Below are 16,102 nucleotides of genomic sequence, written 5' to 3' on the forward strand. Positions count from 1 at the left end.
TCCATGCCAGGCTCCACGGGAAGAGTGGGTCCGGAAGTGGGAAATCTCCATCAAGGACGTTTGTCTCCCCTGTCCCAGTCAGGGCTATGCGTGTGCACATGGTGGGGAGAAGAGCTGAGTGAAAGCAAGGACGCATTTCCCACCCAGGAACATGCCCCACTGTTGCTGTCTCTGACTCGATGGCGCCTCCTGTAGTCCTTAGAGAGCCCGTTTCTCCTGACAGAACCAAGGGTGGCCACGCGAGCCTGGGAGCGGGTGCCATCTTACCGGGAGAGGAGCGGTGGCCTATGTGGTGGCATGGCGTCGGGTGGTGGCTTCCTGGGCCTCTTAGCCTGCCTCTTGCTGTTTCAGTCAAAGCTCTGTGAGGCTCGGCCAGATGCCTCTCAGCTCTCTACTTCCGGTTTCCCTTCAGGGCACAGTGACGGCCCAAGGGAGAACCCATCGCCATCCCCCTGGGTGCGCATGCCCAATGTGACCTACCAGGAGCCTACCAAGCCCTCTCGTTTCGTATTTACTTTAGGTAACTTTGCAAGGGGTGTCTGTGGCAAGGGCAGGACTAGGTCAAGGTCCAGAGTGGGAGGTAGTGACACCCTGAATCCGTGGGACATGGGTACAGCCCAGGCCACTGCTGCGTAGAGTCTGGTTACCTTGCCTGTGGCTTCTGAGGGAGGACATGACAGCCGTGGGGGAGTGTACGACATCGTAGCCTTGAGGGTATGAGGTGCCCACGGTGTTCAACAAGACACAGCCTCCTTCTTGGCTGTCCGCGTTGCTTTCTGTGGAAAGGCTAGCATAAAGAGAGGGCCTAAATCTTTCTGAGCTCTTCTCACATTGTCTTCACTCAGTGTGTGGCCAACCCTTTCTGAAAATCATGGGAGGAGTGGACGCCGAAGAGGGAAAGTGGCCCTGGCAGGTGAGCGTTCGGATCAGACACATGCACATCTGCGGAGGTTCCCTCATCAATGCCCAATGGGTGCTGACTGCAGCCCATTGCATTTACAGGTAAGAGAGTGATAGAGGACAAGTCAGTGCTCTGGAGGGGAACCCTGCTGTCTAATCCTCCTGCCTGACAAACTGACAAAGTTCCAAAACAAGATACAAAAGAAGGGGGTGGCTATGCTCTCACCATCTTGTTACTAGAATTATTCAGGGAGGGTACATGCAAAACAATTGAGAGAGTGATAAAGAACTGGGGCTGGAGAGGTGGCTCAGAGGTTAAGAGCACTGGGTGCTCTTCCCAAGGTCCTGAGTTCAATTCTCAGCAACCGTGTGGTGACTCACAGCCATCTATAATGAGATCTGACGCCCTCTTCTGGTGAGCAGGTGTTACATGTGAACACAACATTGTGTACAAAATAAATACATAAATCTTTAAAAAAAAAAAAGTATAGTGGTAGAGAGTAGCAAAAGAGGTTGGGGCCATGTTGAGAAATGGGGAGCGAGTGGAAGGGGTGTAAGAGAACTCTGTAGGGTCCTGGCTAACGAGGCAACGTGTCTTCTCTTCCACAGCCGAATCCAGTACAACGTCAAGATGGGTGATCGGAGTGTCTACCGCCAAAATACAAGTCTGGTGATCCCCATCCAGAGCATCATCGTCCACCCTAAGTTCTCAACTACTGTCGTTGTTAAACATGACATCGCCCTTCTCAAGCTCCAGTACCCTGTGAATTTCACCTCTACCATCCATCCTATCTGCATCCCTAAGGAGACTTTTTATGTGGAAGCTGGGACCACCTGCTGGGTGACGGGATGGGGCTTACCAGACCCAAATGGTAAGACCTGGCAGCAGCGGCAGCGCTCAGAAGGAAGTCCAGCCTTAATCTTAGAATAGAAACAAAATACAAAGGGATGGGGGTGGGGGATGGGACAAAAAAGGGCAGGTGGGTGGGTGGCAGGCGCCAAGGTAATGGTCAGCTTAGGAGACCCCAGATCTGGTGTTGAAGTCTCTCGTTGCGACAGAAATATCCAATGACAGCCAAGAAAAGGCATACCTCTCCTGGGAACGGGAACTGTGCCAAATCTCCCTTTGCAGATCTGTAGGACAATGTGCAGAGTCCCTGTGGACAAAGGCCTGGTGCAATGGAACTTCTCCTGGCTGGATTTTCAAATTTGATTTATTTTATATTGTGTTGCAGGGGTGTTTTGCCTGCATGTATGTCTCTGTAACAAATTCCTAATTGGTGCCCACAGAGGTCAGAAGAGAGTGTCAGATCCCCTGGGACTAGAGTTATTGTGAGCCTCCACGTGGGTGCTGAGGGAAGTGCACCCCTCTTGGGGTCCTCTCAAGTGCTCTTAACTGTTAAGCCATCTCTTCAGCACCTTGGGTGTGTTTTTGTGCATGATGTGATGAGCTGCTGGGCTATCTTGTACCTTGTGCCTAGGGGTGAGCCACATGGCCTCTGTTGCTACACCTCTTGTCCCCAAGAAGAAATCACATGGGATCCTTTTAGAGCTCCATCTCTTGAGAGCCTTGATTGCGTCCTAGGAAGTGAGGGAGATTGGCAGGATGTGGTGTTACATGCAGAAGCATGGGCAGTTCGAGACTAGTCGGGACTAAAGAAAGAGCCCCATCTCACCAACAAGCCAAAAATAACAAAGAGAAAGCTGCACAGGGTGTCTCCTCACCATCACACTGACCCCAGTAATGCACGCTACAGGCTGCCATTTCTTCAGCCTCTAAGGCCTTGCTTCTCCTTCAGAAATATTATCCTTCTCCTGTCTTAGTTTTGCCCTTTTTTAAGCACTGAGAATTATACCCAGGGCCTTGAACATGACAGGGAAGGCTCAGACACTAAGCTATACTCACAGTCTTTTCCATTTTGTGTTTTGAGAGAGTCTCACTAAATTGCCCAGATTGGCCTTGAACTCAGTAGCTCAGGCAGGCCTTACAACTTGAGACCCTCTTGCCTTGGCCTCCCAGGTACTCAGACTTGTGCAATTCTCTGTTACTTAAGCCTCTCCTGTGACAATTTTGAGTCTCAGTTTCCTCGTGTGTCAAATGGGGACAATATCAATGTCCCTGCCTTTGTCCGGGGGGATTCCTGGGGTGCCTGCATGCCTGCTTGCCACCGTGCAGATTTATACACTGTTCGTCTTCTTCCTTAGCACCCAAAGTTCCGACAGAAATTCTCCAAGAAGTGGACCAAAAGGTCATCCATTATAACGAGTGTAACGGTATGTTGAAGAAGGCTATATCATCTTCTACCGATCTAGTCAAGAGAGGGATGATCTGTGGCTACAAAGAAAAAGGAAAGGATTCTTGCCAGGTAAACTCCTGGGCCCCTTCTTCAGTCTCAGCTGACAAAGCCTGAGTTACTTGCCGTTTCTTTTACTCAAGACAATTCATGAGGAGAGCTCTACACCCCATGGCTCCTGGAGCTGGCCTTGCCTGACCTTTCTATGTAAGCACAGGATGGCCTTGAACTTGAGAGATCTGCTTGCATCAATCTCCCAAGCACCGTGATTATAGGGCGACAACTGCCTTGTCCAGCTGGGTTGGTCCTTTCTAAAGGACGGAGCCTTGGTGTGTAGGTTGATATGTGGGCTCCCTGTTTATATATGTTGAGGCTGGGGATTGGTAATCTAATGCATTGCATTGAGTTTCCCTATGTGGCAGTTACCACGACAAAGGGAACATCAACCTGTATTAACTCAGTTAGCCTGTATCATAACCCTGCAACAAAGCACCATATCTATCATAGTGCAGTGGAAGGCGAAATCCAAAGATAAGAGCTCATGGTCCTCTTGTGATATGACTTTTACAGATAGGGGGCAATATGTTTAGGGGATCAGAGGCCTGAGTGCACTTCTTATGTTGTCCAAGTGTGTGGCTTATGCCTGTAATCCCAGGCAGGAAGATCAAAGGAAAAGGCCAGCCTGAGCTATATCATGCATTTTAGGTGAGTCTGGTTACGCAGCGAGACCTTGCCTCTGTTTCAGGGATGGGAGGTGAAGAGCAAGTGGGCAAGAAGCCCTGGGTTTGTTCCCTAGCACTAGGGCAATGCTGGTGTTTTAAGTACTTGCAGTAATAGGACAGGATATGGAATGTGGCCAAGTTTCTAGAGTGGTCCAGGCAGGCATGGGCACTTGAGTGCTATCCATTGTGAACATGGATGAACGTGGTCAGATATTCCTCTTAGGACAATGGCTCCCTTGGATGCGTAGTTCCAGAATGAATGTCTTTAGAGCTTGTAGGAAATGCCATTGAGTTCTGAGCAGGGTCTGGGGCAACCAAGAGTGTCTGAGGTCAAATTACCAGTCCATGTGAGGTTACAGGTGGTGAGAGATACTGAGGGAATCCTGTGTGTTTCTCGTGGAAATGATTGTTAGCATCTCTGTAGTGGTTAGGGAGAGGAATATGTATGAACAGACTCTATAATGCAGAAGGTTCTTGCTATGTAGGTTAGGGGCTTCAGAGGAAGTTGTGTTAAATGTAAGAATTAAAGCTGGGCATGGTGGCGCACGCCTTTAATCCCAGCATTCGGGAGGCAGAGGCAGGCGGATCATTGTGAGTTCGAGGTTAGCCTGGTCTACAAAGAGAGTCTAGGACAGCCAAGGCTACACAGAGAAACCCTGCCTCGAAACAAAACAAAACAAAACAAAACAAAAAGTAAGAATTAGTAGCTACTACATAGATATTTAATGGGATTTTAAAAAAAATTTTTTTTTGAGACAGGGTTTCTCTGTGTAGCCTTGGCTTCCCTGGATTCACTCTGTAGGCCAGCCTGGCCTTGAACCCACAGAGATCCACCTGCCTCTGCCTCCTGAGTGTAGGGATTAAAAGTGTGCACCACCACTCCTGACAAAGGATTTGTTTTTATTTTATGTGTGTGAGTGGTTTGCTTTCATATATTTATGTGCACCATGTGCATGCAGTGCTTGGAGAGGCCAGAAGAGGGCTAGGATCCCCTGGACCTGGAGTCGCTGGTGATTGTGGGTCACCATGTGGGTGTTCTCAACTAATTCAAGGTCCTCTGCAAAAGCAGCAAGTGCCCTTAACCACCACGGAGTCTTGTCTCTAGCCCCTCAGAAGTGGAATTCAGCATTTAACACCACTGTGGCTCAAGAAATGACCATGATAGCCTCAGAGGGTATTAACATTTTCCCACTAACTTTTCAGCGGCTGTATTTATATGCCCAGTTCTGGTATTTGTGTATTAATAGAAACTTGGGCCTGGCAAGGATGCTTCCCACCCCCTCTTCTGAGGCAGTGTCTTGGTATGCAGCCAGGTAGGCTTGAACTCCCTGAAATCCTCCTGCCTCACCCTCTTAGGGCTGATACTATATATAAATGCCATCTCAAGTGGCTCTGGCTGGACCTTTGGGGTGCCTAAGGAAACCCTGTATGTCTTCCAGTATAAACAACCGAATCCACTGGGGGCCAATTCCATCCTTGCCGTGTGTTTCTTTCTCTTTCATCAGGGAGATTCTGGAGGCCCTATGTCCTGTGAATTTAATGACAGATGGGTGCAGGTGGGAGTCGTGAGCTGGGGCATCAGCTGTGGTCGTGAAGGACATCCTGGAGTGTATACGGACGTTGCCTTCTACAGCAAGTGGCTGGTGGCAGTGGTGAACCAGGCTGCCCGTTTACATCCAGCGGTCTTCCTCATCTCACTACTGTGTTTTCTGACCTTGTGACTTCTCATGGACATGGCGATGGCTCATCATATCCCATCCTCATTTGAAGTCTCTCCTTTGCCTTCCCTTGCCTTCCCTTGCCTTCCCAATGCCCTTCCTTCAAGTTCCAATTTGGGATCCCTTACCCTGGAGAGAGCCCACAGTGAAATGTGTCAGGCATCTGAGAGACTTCAAAGTGTCCTGCCTGCTGCTCTTGTCATGATCCTTGGCCACATTACTCCTGAGGCGGGCTCTACCTGGCAGGAATGAAGGTGAGTCAATTCTGGTTGGAGCCTGCCAGGTAAATGACAGTGACCCACGCAAGGACTCCATTAGTGGTGGAGGAAGTGCTAGACCTGGCTGTGGTGTCAGGGTTCTCACCTCTGACTCTGTCACACTAGAGCTAGCTTGGTGATCATGAGAGAGAGAGAGAGAGAGAGAGAGAGAGAGAGAGAGAGAGAGAGAGAGAGAGAGAGAGATCTTAAGTGTTCTAACTATCATTGTTCTCTCTCTATGTCTGTCTATGCTTTTGTGAAGTTACATTTCTCATTGAATGTAATTTGCAACCCTGTTCAAAGGTAAAGTGAAATTTGAAAAACAAGTAAATATATGACAGATTTCCTTATTTCCCTTAAAGAATTTCCTTTTATAAATAAAACTAAGGGCATTTATGAAATGCCCTACCCTGTTCGGGCCTACTGGCTGGAGGACAGTTTGGGAACATTGAACTCAAAGATCCTATGCTCTGGCCTTGAACAAGCATGGTGCCCTTCTAGCCTTTTTTGTTTGTTTTTCAAGACAGGGTTTCTCTATGTGTAGCCTTGGCTGTCCTGAAGGAGCTCACTCTGTAGACCAGGCTAGCCTCAGACTTACAGAGATCCGCCTGCCTCTGGCTCCCAAGTACTGCCATTGAAGGCATGTGCCACTGCTCCTGGCTTGTGTCACCATTATCTGGCTGCACTTGTAGTGTTTAACACTCTTGTTTGAGATGTCTCTAAGAAAAACAAATATTGTCTCTGTACTCTTGATTTTAATTGTTGAGGACATTTTATTCTCAGCCAGCAGGAAACACACACGAAATCCCAGAGTAAGGTCTTTCTTTTTCTTCCCATGTTATCTTAAATATATTTGAGCCTTCCTCACAATTGGTCATTTGTATATTCTCTTTTGTGAAGTGTCTTTTCAAGGTTTTTTTTTTTTTCATTTTAAATACAGATTTTATTTTAATTTTTAATTTTTGCTGATTTTTAACTCTTCTTTGTATAGAAAAAGGTTTCAGGCTTTAGTATTGACACACACTTATGTCTACAATCAAAAAATTAATTTTTGTTCATGGCATAAGAGAGACATCAATGTATATATTTCTATGCCTATAATGTTCATTAAATTGTTACAATATGATTTATTAAAATACATTTATTTCAATATCAATTTATACTACCAGTTGACAGTGTATTTCAGCACCTGTTTCTTGACTCCATCCAGCTCTGTATCTGCCTACATATTCTTAAATAAAAGGCCACTCTGTCCTGGCTACTGTGTTTTCTAGTCTTGAGATTCAGTAGTGTTGTACCTACAAATTTAGTTACATTTTTCAAGCTGCAGTCTTCTTGGAACTTACATGGTGATTCTAAACTGTACATGTGGGCCTTGGTGCTTGCTTAGCTTGTAACGTGCTGTCTGCATGTGCAGACATGATGGTTTAAGTTCAGTCCCCAGCCAGGCATGGTAGGATGTGCTTGTAATCTCAATGCTGGAGAGGCAGAGACCAGCAGGCCTCTGTGACTACTTAGGCAGCCAGCTTAGCCTAACAGGCAAACTCCAGGCCCAGTGAAAGACTCTGTCTCAAAAATAAAAAGGGGACAGCTTCTGAGAATCAGAACCCAACTGGGATTATAGGCATGTGTCACCATACACAATTTCATTTATAAAGGTTTTTTTTTCTCCTGAGACAGAGCTTCTCTGTTTAGCTCTAGCTGTCCTGGACTTCCTTCTGTAGTCCCGGCTGGCCTTGAACTCAGAGATCCACCTGTCTTTGCCTCCTGAGTGCTGGGATTACAGGCATGTACCACCATGCCCATGTGATTTATACGTGTTTAAAGGGCCATATTTGTTATTTAGTGTGTGTGTGTTTGTGTCTATGCACATGTGCATACATGCACTGGCCAGAAGTCAATGTTGGTGTCTTTTTTTAAAAAGACATTTATTTATTTATTTATTTATTTTTTATGTGCATTGGTGTTTTGCCTGCATGTGTATCTGAGTGAGAGTATCAGATTGTGAAGTTACAGACAGTTGTGAGCTGCCACAGGGGTACTAGGATTTGAACCCAGGTCCTCTGGAAGAGCAGTCAGTCCTTTTAACCACTAAGCCATCTCTCCAGCCCCGGTGTCTTCTTTAATTACTCTCCATCTTATTTTTTCAGGACAGGGTCTCTCATTGAACTTGGAGCTCACCAATTTGGCTAGATTGGCTGGCCAACAAGCTTGAGAGGCCCTCCCATCTCTGCCTCTGAAGTTTTGAGGTTGTGGGCATGCATTGAAGTACCTGGTGTTTTACCTGGTCTCCCTACACTTGCATGACCCCTCCTCATTTCCTCGGCCCCTAAAAGGCTGTGTTTTAGAAAAGGATGCAGTTGGGACTATGCGCGACCTACAAAGTCGAAATATTAACTAGAAGCTTTCTGTTCTGGGAAGTTATTGATACTTGATACATGACTTACAAATAGGCAGAGAAAGAGTTACAAAAATGTCAATATGATCCTGTAACAGGACCCCAGACCTTAGCACAACTGACTCCATGATGGGAGTGCCATTCAGGCTGTAGAACTCAACACATAGACAGCACCACCTGCCAAAACGAAAACAAAGGCCTAATCCACCAAAGCCCGTTTAGTTCTGGGAAAGTCTCAAAATGTACTAACCTTGACTTTCAGCTTTTGTAGTTCAGATTCTGGTTAACTGTTCTTGTTTATTTCTTGTTTGTTTGTTTGTTTTTTGGTTTTTGGACAAGGTTTCTCTGTGTGGCTTGCCTCCTGCCCCCCCCCACCCCTGCTCACCCACTCCCACCCCCCACAACCCCCCCCCCCCAGTGCTGAAATTAAAGGCGCATGCCACCACTCCTGGCTGTTCTTGTTAATTGAAGTGTGTCAACCCAGAAAATGTGTTTTTGTTTTTGTTTTGTGCTTAAAAGCCCACCAAGACAGGCTCAGGGCTACCCTGGGAACCTCCAGTGTAGTCATCAGCCTGCTAATAAAGACTTTCTATTGGCTTAACCCCATGTCTGAGCAGCCTTCTCTGGTGAATATCCCACAACAATCCCTCTTAATCTTTGAGTGGATGCTGATCGTCACAGGCATTTCCAGGGCACTAGATTAAGTGAATGCCAGACTACTAGAAGTTGTACGGTTCTTAGAGGTCACACATTTGTGGGAGACATCCAACCACAGAGGACACACTGTTTAGTAGCCTGTTAGTCAGCAGCAGAGACACTACAAAACTGAACTGTTAATGTCCAGGCAGGGGTAGCCCAAGTGCAAAATAACCTCAAGTAAAATACTCTTAATAATGTGAGACCAAAACAGGAACAATATATTTTGCAGGTTAAAGTTTCTGTTTGTAGTTAAAGAATAAGTTCCAGGGGGCTGGAGAGATGACTTAGTGGTTAAGAGCACTGACTGCTCTTCCAAAGGTCATGAGTTCAATTCCCAGCACCCACATGGTGGCTCACAACCATCTATAATGTGATCTGATCCCCTCTTTTGGAGTTCAGGTGTACATACAGGCAGAACACTGAATACATAATAAATAAATAAATCTTTAAAAAAAAAAAAAAACAAAAAAAAAACGCTGGTGTGCTTTCCAGAGTGGCTGTGTTTACATTCTCACCACAGTATGTGGGCAGTCCTTTAATCTCTGTGCCCATGTCAGCATTCAAGGTTGTTACAGGTTTGTTTTTGAGAGCTTGATACTCATGTCTCATTGTGGTTTTAATTTGCATTGCGCTGATATGGCTAATGGGTTTTGAAAATCTTGTGAGTGTTGGCTTTCTTTCTTCCTTTTTGGTTTTTTCGAGACAGGATTTCTCTTGTAGTCCTTGCTGTCCTGGACTCCCACTGTAGACCAGGCTGGCCTCGAACTCACAGAGATGCTCCTGCCTCTGCCTCTTGAGTGCTGGGACTAAAGGCGTGTGCCACTACGCCTTTTCAAAAAAGGGTAGCAGTGTCCACCCTGATGCAGTGGTTAGTAACCTTAGGTACAACATTTCGGCTAAGGAGTTTTGCGATTACTCTGCCTATAAGGGAGTCAGTCATGGATCAGGCTGAGGGAACTCCGCTGTGGGTCAGGTGAAGCTGGGAAGGGAGGGGGTGGGCGGTGAGCCAAAGGAAAGCGCCCGTTTCCCCCAGAACTGTGCGCAGCCTCAGTAACCACTCGCGAGGAGGCGCAGCCACAGAGTTCGAGGCCTTGCTTGTGGCAGGATGGCCTTGCAGGGCGGTGACTCCCTGGGTCTCTTGGTCTGGCTCTTGTTGCTTCAGACGCGATTGGGCGAGGCCCGGATGGTTCCAGGGCCGCTGTCTCCTTCTCCCCTCCCCTCAGAGGATGGCCTCAATGACCCACAGGAGAGGCCACTCTCAGAGATGTCTGAGACCTCGGGGGCCCCTGAGCCTGGAGGCAGCATAATGCCCCTTGATTCGATGACATTTGCTCCCCGTCAGTTTTCAACCACGCCTCTGTCACGGAAACCGTTTCCAACATGGATTCCAGGTGCTTTAGGTAAAGTTTCTGGGCCATGGGCCTCCGCAGAGAACTGCCCTGGACCATGGGGATGGGACTCTGACATAGAGGAGTATCTTAGGACCTTGGGTGTGGGGTGTGGGGTGTGGGGTGTGGGCCCAACCTACCCTCGAGATCTGAGAGGACAACCCCCACTCCCCGATGGGTCTTAGGGGATTTGCAGGGCCAGAGCCTTGCTCTACAGGTGCTGAGGGTCTGGCTGCTGGTGGCTCAGCAACAGCTTTATTTTCAGCCCGTCCCTTCACTAACTTGCTCCAGCTTGTGGCCACAGAACTGCAAGGATAGTTGGTGGGAAGCTTGCGGCAGAGAGGAAGTGGCCCTGGCAGGTGAGCCTGCAGGTCTACAGACAGCACATCTGCGGTGGTGCGCTCATCAGCAAATGGTGGGTGATGACTGCAGCCCACTGTGTATATGGGTGAGTGCTTTGGGACCTGGGGTCTATGGCCTGTCCCTCTTGCTTTCTGTTTGGGAAAAAAAGGAGCCTGTGGTGGTGGCAGCGGCTCATGCCTCTAAATCCGAAGACTTGGGAGACTAAGGCAACGAGGGTTGCCAGGAGTTAGAAGCCAGCCTGGGTCACAGAGTGAGAGAGCCCATCTCAAAACTAATGGGGGTGGGTGGGTGAGAGAGGACAGTCCCAGGGTTGGTTGTTTTTGTTTTAAATTGAGTTTCAGCAGACACCTGAACATTTGGACTTCCAGTATATTCCCAAGTGATACTGATGAGACAGGATACTTGAAGAACCAACTGGTGGCTGCCTAGGATGGTTGGGGTCCCCAAGAGAACTCAGTTTGAGCAGAGGGAGGTAGCTGATGGCTGCCACGGGAGGGGAGGGGAAACAGGTCAGGCTGGGGAAGCATTTGACTGCGGGAGGGGAAGTGTGTAGACTCTTTTAAGATCTCTTTACAGCCATCTGGATTACGAAGTGTTGATGGGAGAGGTTGACCTGTTGTCCCCAATGTCCGTCAAGATTCCAATCCAAGACATCATCGTTCACCAAGATTACTCTGTTATGGGGCCAATTGTGCACGACATTGCCCTTGCTCTGCTGGCCTTTCCCGTGAATTACAGTGTCTACATCCAGCCCGTGTGCCTCCCTGAAAGGTCTTTCTCTATACAACCCGGGACCCTGTGCTGGGTGACCGGATGGGGGAGAATAGTTGAACAAGGTGAGCCTGAAGTAAGACTCCAGTGACTGCAGACCAGGGATCAGATGACTTAGCATCCTGGGAATGGTCTACAAGCTAGTGGGACAGGGGATCAGAGTTTCTAGCACTTGGGTAAGGAAGGGAAGAGAGAGAACCTATGAGGGAGCAACTGTTGGTGAATTTCTATTGGTTTGTCAGGACTTGAGGACCTAGGTACCAGCCAGGGTGGATACTGAGCAGGGTGGAGTTTAGGTCAGGGCATGTCTGTCTGTAAGCTACAAGTATCTACCTTGGGAGCCTAGGGGGGGCTTCTTGTATGAGGCCAGGAAACTCAGTGAGTCTATAGGGCAGTGGTTCTCAACCTGCTGGTGGAGACCGCTTTGGCGATCAAATGACCCTTTCACAGGGGCCGCCTAAGACCATCGGAAAATGAAAACATTTACCTTATGATTCATAACGATAGCAAAGTGACAGTTATGAAGTAGCAATGAAAATCATTTTATGGTTGAGGGTCACCACAGCATGAAGAACTGTTAAGTATTAAGGGTCGAAGCCTGAGGCGGGTTGAGAACCGCTGCTCTGTGGTCTCCTATTGCTGGGAAGATTTCAGTTTGGTACTTTGGGGGTACCACCTGTCCAAGAGGTTGTGACTGGATCCTAGCAAGTTAAGGATGCTTTACGCATTATCACTAGCACTCGCGAGAGTATATCACATGTTCGTTACCTAGCAGGCTGGCAAGGTTTTGCCCTCCCTCCTTTAGGCTGTTCTTTCTTCTACTCTTAGTGGGGTTGGGCTGTGTTGCCCTCAGTGTTAGATCTGAATAATAGCTGAGGGCCACTCAGGATCCCTGAGGTGTGAGCACTGCATTGAGACGGAGAGGAGGTCCAGCTGACTCATGCCATCCGATGTAATGTAGATCTACTCTCTCCAAACTTATCTCTTTGCAGGTAGACAGTCAAGAGTGCTTCGGGAGCTTGAGCTAAGAATTATTCATCAAGAGGAATGCAATCAGATTCTCAAGGACAGCCTAGGAAGCATATTTACCTTAGTCCAGGAAGGGACAGTCTGTGCCTACAGTGAGAAAGGAGATGCCTGCCAGGTCAGTTCGTGGGTCTCTTCCCGCTCTGCTCTGTTGTTCTTTCCCTAGATGTTTCAAACTCTCAAGACATTAGGGTCTGGGTCGTGGCCCCAGATCCTCCGTTTTACCGTTGTTCAAGCTAGTGGAATGTCAGGACGAGCCACCACAGCCTTCGGGCTAGCTTGGCACACTCCTCCAGGAGAAAACAGCTGATGCTGTCTGCAGTGGCTGGGGGAGGGGAGAATCAGGGAGGGGCTGGCACAGGCCCTTCTGTGTGACATCCCATGCACTTAGGTAGGGGGTTTACTCATTGTTTCAAAGAGGGGGCATCATATTGGTTTACACTCAGTTAATCTCTTTGACTAGGTAGACATTTTTATTTGTTAAAAAAAAATTTTTTTTCAAAGAAATTTAGGGCCTAGCAGGCGTGTGTCACTCTCTCCAGAGCCTTGGGGTGGAATCTGTTGTGCTATGAATCCATATCTTTCCTGTCATTTGCTCCTCTCTCTTTCTCTAGGGAGATTCTGGGGGACCCATGGTCTGTGAATTAAATAAAACATGGGTGCAAGTGGGGATCGTGAGCTGGGGTGTTGGCTGCGGTCGAGAAGGCCATCCCGGAGTTTACACTGAAGTCAGTTACTACAAAGACTGGATCCTTAGAGAACTGAGTGGAGCTTCGTGTTGGGACTCAGGCTTCCACATCCTAAGCATGTGTCTGGTGCTTCATCTGGGTGTCCTGGTGACCCTGTGATCCCCACAGCCTGCGCTCCTCTTGTTTCTGAGCCTTCGCTGGCCTTCCCCCTCTGACCTTCTTTCTCTGACAAAGCTCTTTCTTCAAATTCTACTTGGGACCTGTTGCCTCAGTGGAGCATGGCAGGGAGTTTGGGGCTTGCAAAACATCCTGCCCCGGTGCTCTTGGTCATCTGCCACAGCTACCACTGTACTGGGGCTGGGCTTTGCCTGGATCTAAGGAGTGTGACCCACTTCCAGACAAAGGACTTTCTGGTCTGCAAGGTGAAGTGAGCTAACTCATGAAGGTCTTGGAGAACACCTACAGAGGAGAGACGTTATCAACACTGAACAGCTGCTCGAACTAACTGGTTACTGAGAATTCTTACCAGAGATTCTGCCATCCTGAGGACTTCTGTGATCACCCACAGAGAGACAGAGGAGGCATTTCATGCAGAGGTGTGAGGCCAGGATGTGTACAGCTGGCTTAGTTGTGGTTGGCAGCATTTCCCCTGTGCCCCAGTGGAAAGTATGAAACTTTTGCTACACGGCATCCTAGGAACGACCCCGTCCGGTGCCCTCTTCCTCAGCTCTGTCACAGCCACTTCCGGCACCAGCCTAAGTTGTATTGATGCAGTTTTGGAGAAGGCTGGTTTTAGATTTGAGCTGAATAAATATATCTCATGTGTTCTGAAGTTTTTGTCCATCTGAAATACTTGGCTGCTTATAGCGTACTTTAAAGAGAAATGGGCCCCATTTGCCTAGGGAAGTTATTCACTGTTAAATCCTGGAGGAGGCCGTTCTGTCTGTCCCATTTAAGTTTTCTGGGTGGCTTAAGCACCCCACTGCACATATCCCAGATCCATCCGTCAGTTTGTAATGCGCTTCCTTCTGGGTTCCCCCGACCCTGGAGGCCCCGTCCCTGTTTCTTTCTGTCTTCATAGATTGGTGTTCTGTTGCTCTGGGGCAGGGGCATTTTATATCTTCTGTTCTCTGGCTCCTGGACCAGAGCAAGGAGGTCGGGAGTCATCTGGTGAAGGACTGGATTAATGGATGGGTAAAGGAGTACTTACAGATGCTCTGTCGCCCTACTCCTTCCTCTCAGCCCATTGCTCTGTCCTCATCTTCCTTTCCAGGTTGCCTTGGAGAAGGAAAGAAATATTATAGATTAGGCAAAGGTGTTTATGTGCTGGAGGACACATCCCAGCCTCCAAAGAAGGTCTGTGATTTGCGAGGGAATAGGAGTGTAGTTCAAGCATTTTTGAGGAAAAGATAGGCACTTACCCTGACGAAACAGAATAGCAAACACCAATGCTGACATTTTTACTCTTTCTGGCAAAAATCTGTGGATTATTTTTAATGAGTCGGGCACCAGTGGTGGACTGCACACAAGATGTGGGTCATAGGTAGGAAGGGATTTTTTTTCGGGGGTGGCGGGGGTCGGGGGGAGACCTGTGGCTCCAGGGCATTGTGACTGGATACAGCCTCTGTCTCTAAGAGGAGGTGAGTGGTAGACGGCACTACTGAACTTCCAAGACTTTACAAAAAGTGTGACAAGACATTCAGAGATGCAGTTTCTATAAGGATCGTAAGGGACAACTAAGAGAGCAGTGGCCAGATTTTGTGGTCCATCAAAATGAAACCAGGTTGCCTGGAGAAATGGTTTGAAATAGACATGTGTGGAGTAAGAAATGCCTGATAGGAGCCTAATATTTTCCATCTTCCCAGGGACTCCGGAGATCACAGGTAAGACCCGGGAACTAGTTAGAGGGTGTCCTCTGTCCAGCAAAAGATGGGACCATACGAGTTTCACCAGACCTGAGGAATCTCATGTGTTTGTGATACTACACTTCAAACACAGTATCTCCATAGATCAGTGTTCCTCTGTGTTCATCATTTCACTGTAGATGTACAGAGCAGTGGAGACACTTGGGTCATCTGGTATCCATGCTCCAAACAGAGCGGGATATAGTGATGTTTTCTCCTCCATCTCATTATAGATGGTTGTGAACCACCACGTGGTTGCTGGGAATTGAACTCAGGACCTTTGAAAGAGCAGACAGTGCTCTTAACCTCTGAGCCATCTCTCTAGCCCCTTTCTCCGCTTCTTTAGCTCCATCTCTACAGCCACATTTTTCCTCTTACTTTTTTTTTTTTTTTGTAGATTTTGCTGATGATTTTATGGTTTTAAAGGGCCCCAACCACATTCTCCCCCCGCCCTGCTCCTTTGGTTTTTCAAGACAGGGTTTTTCTATGCAGTTTTAGCTGTCCTGGCACTCTCTTTGTAGACCAGGCTGGCCTCCAACTCATAGAGAGTCACCTGCCTCTGTCTCCCAAGTGCTGGGATTAAAGGCTTGCGCCACCACTGCTTGGGCCCATCCGCATTTTTGAAATGTTGTTTGGCACGGGAAGGTTACTTTTGATTGACAACTTGAATTAGTAAATTCCTAGGAGATTGGTGAAGCAAACCCTAGGTGTATCTATTAGAAGCAACTCCAGAGAAGATTAGATTATGAGGGCCAGGGATGTATCCGTAATATGGTGGGGGTGTTGGGAGGTGAGGAGATACATCACGGAGGGTGTGTCCATGAGAACCATGTCTTTCCCTGTCTCCTTCCCATGTTCCCAACGTTTGCTGCACACTGCCACAACGTGAGCTGCCCCACCTTGCCGTTCCCACCATCTTAGGATGAACCCTAAGAAAGTGTAAACCAACAATAACAACAACGACAACAACAAA

General features: G+C 48.0%; 2 protein-coding genes across 2 annotated transcripts; both read left to right on the plus strand.

Moving 5' to 3' along the window:
• The first annotated feature begins 297 nt into the window (after positions 1-297).
• On the plus strand, positions 298-5,651 carry LOC127184370 (serine protease 42-like). The gene is made up of 5 exons (XM_051140732.1): positions 298-520; positions 846-1,002; positions 1,510-1,772; positions 3,106-3,266; positions 5,422-5,651. Exons 1-5 carry the CDS (start codon positions 298-300, stop codon positions 5,635-5,637), a joined length of 1,020 nt encoding a protein of 339 aa, XP_050996689.1. The 3' UTR covers positions 5,638-5,651.
• Positions 5,652-10,093: 4,442 nt separating this feature from the next.
• LOC127184369 (serine protease 44-like) lies at positions 10,094-13,631 on the plus strand. Its single transcript, XM_051140731.1, has 5 exons — positions 10,094-10,388; positions 10,668-10,824; positions 11,316-11,575; positions 12,503-12,654; positions 13,151-13,631. Exons 1-5 carry the CDS (start codon positions 10,094-10,096, stop codon positions 13,382-13,384), a joined length of 1,098 nt encoding a protein of 365 aa, XP_050996688.1. The 3' UTR covers positions 13,385-13,631.
• The last annotated feature ends 2,471 nt before the right edge of the window (positions 13,632-16,102 follow it).

Source organism: Acomys russatus, chromosome 32, assembly GCF_903995435.1.
Source record: "Acomys russatus chromosome 32, mAcoRus1.1, whole genome shotgun sequence".
NCBI lineage: Eukaryota > Metazoa > Chordata > Mammalia > Rodentia > Muridae > Acomys > Acomys russatus.

Coding starts and splice junctions, on each gene's coding strand:
- LOC127184370 (XM_051140732.1), top strand. CDS start 298: ATGGCGTCGGGTGGTGGCTTCCTGGGCCTCTTAGCCTGCCTCTTGCTG. Junction 521..845: donor TCGTTTCGTATTTACTTTAG/GTAACTTTGCAA, acceptor GTCTTCACTCAG/TGTGTGGCCAACCCTTTCTG. Junction 1,003..1,509: donor GCAGCCCATTGCATTTACAG/GTAAGAGAGTGA, acceptor TCTCTTCCACAG/CCGAATCCAGTACAACGTCA.
- LOC127184369 (XM_051140731.1), top strand. CDS start 10,094: ATGGCCTTGCAGGGCGGTGACTCCCTGGGTCTCTTGGTCTGGCTCTTG. Junction 10,389..10,667: donor ATGGATTCCAGGTGCTTTAG/GTAAAGTTTCTG, acceptor AACTTGCTCCAG/CTTGTGGCCACAGAACTGCA. Junction 10,825..11,315: donor GCAGCCCACTGTGTATATGG/GTGAGTGCTTTG, acceptor ATCTCTTTACAG/CCATCTGGATTACGAAGTGT.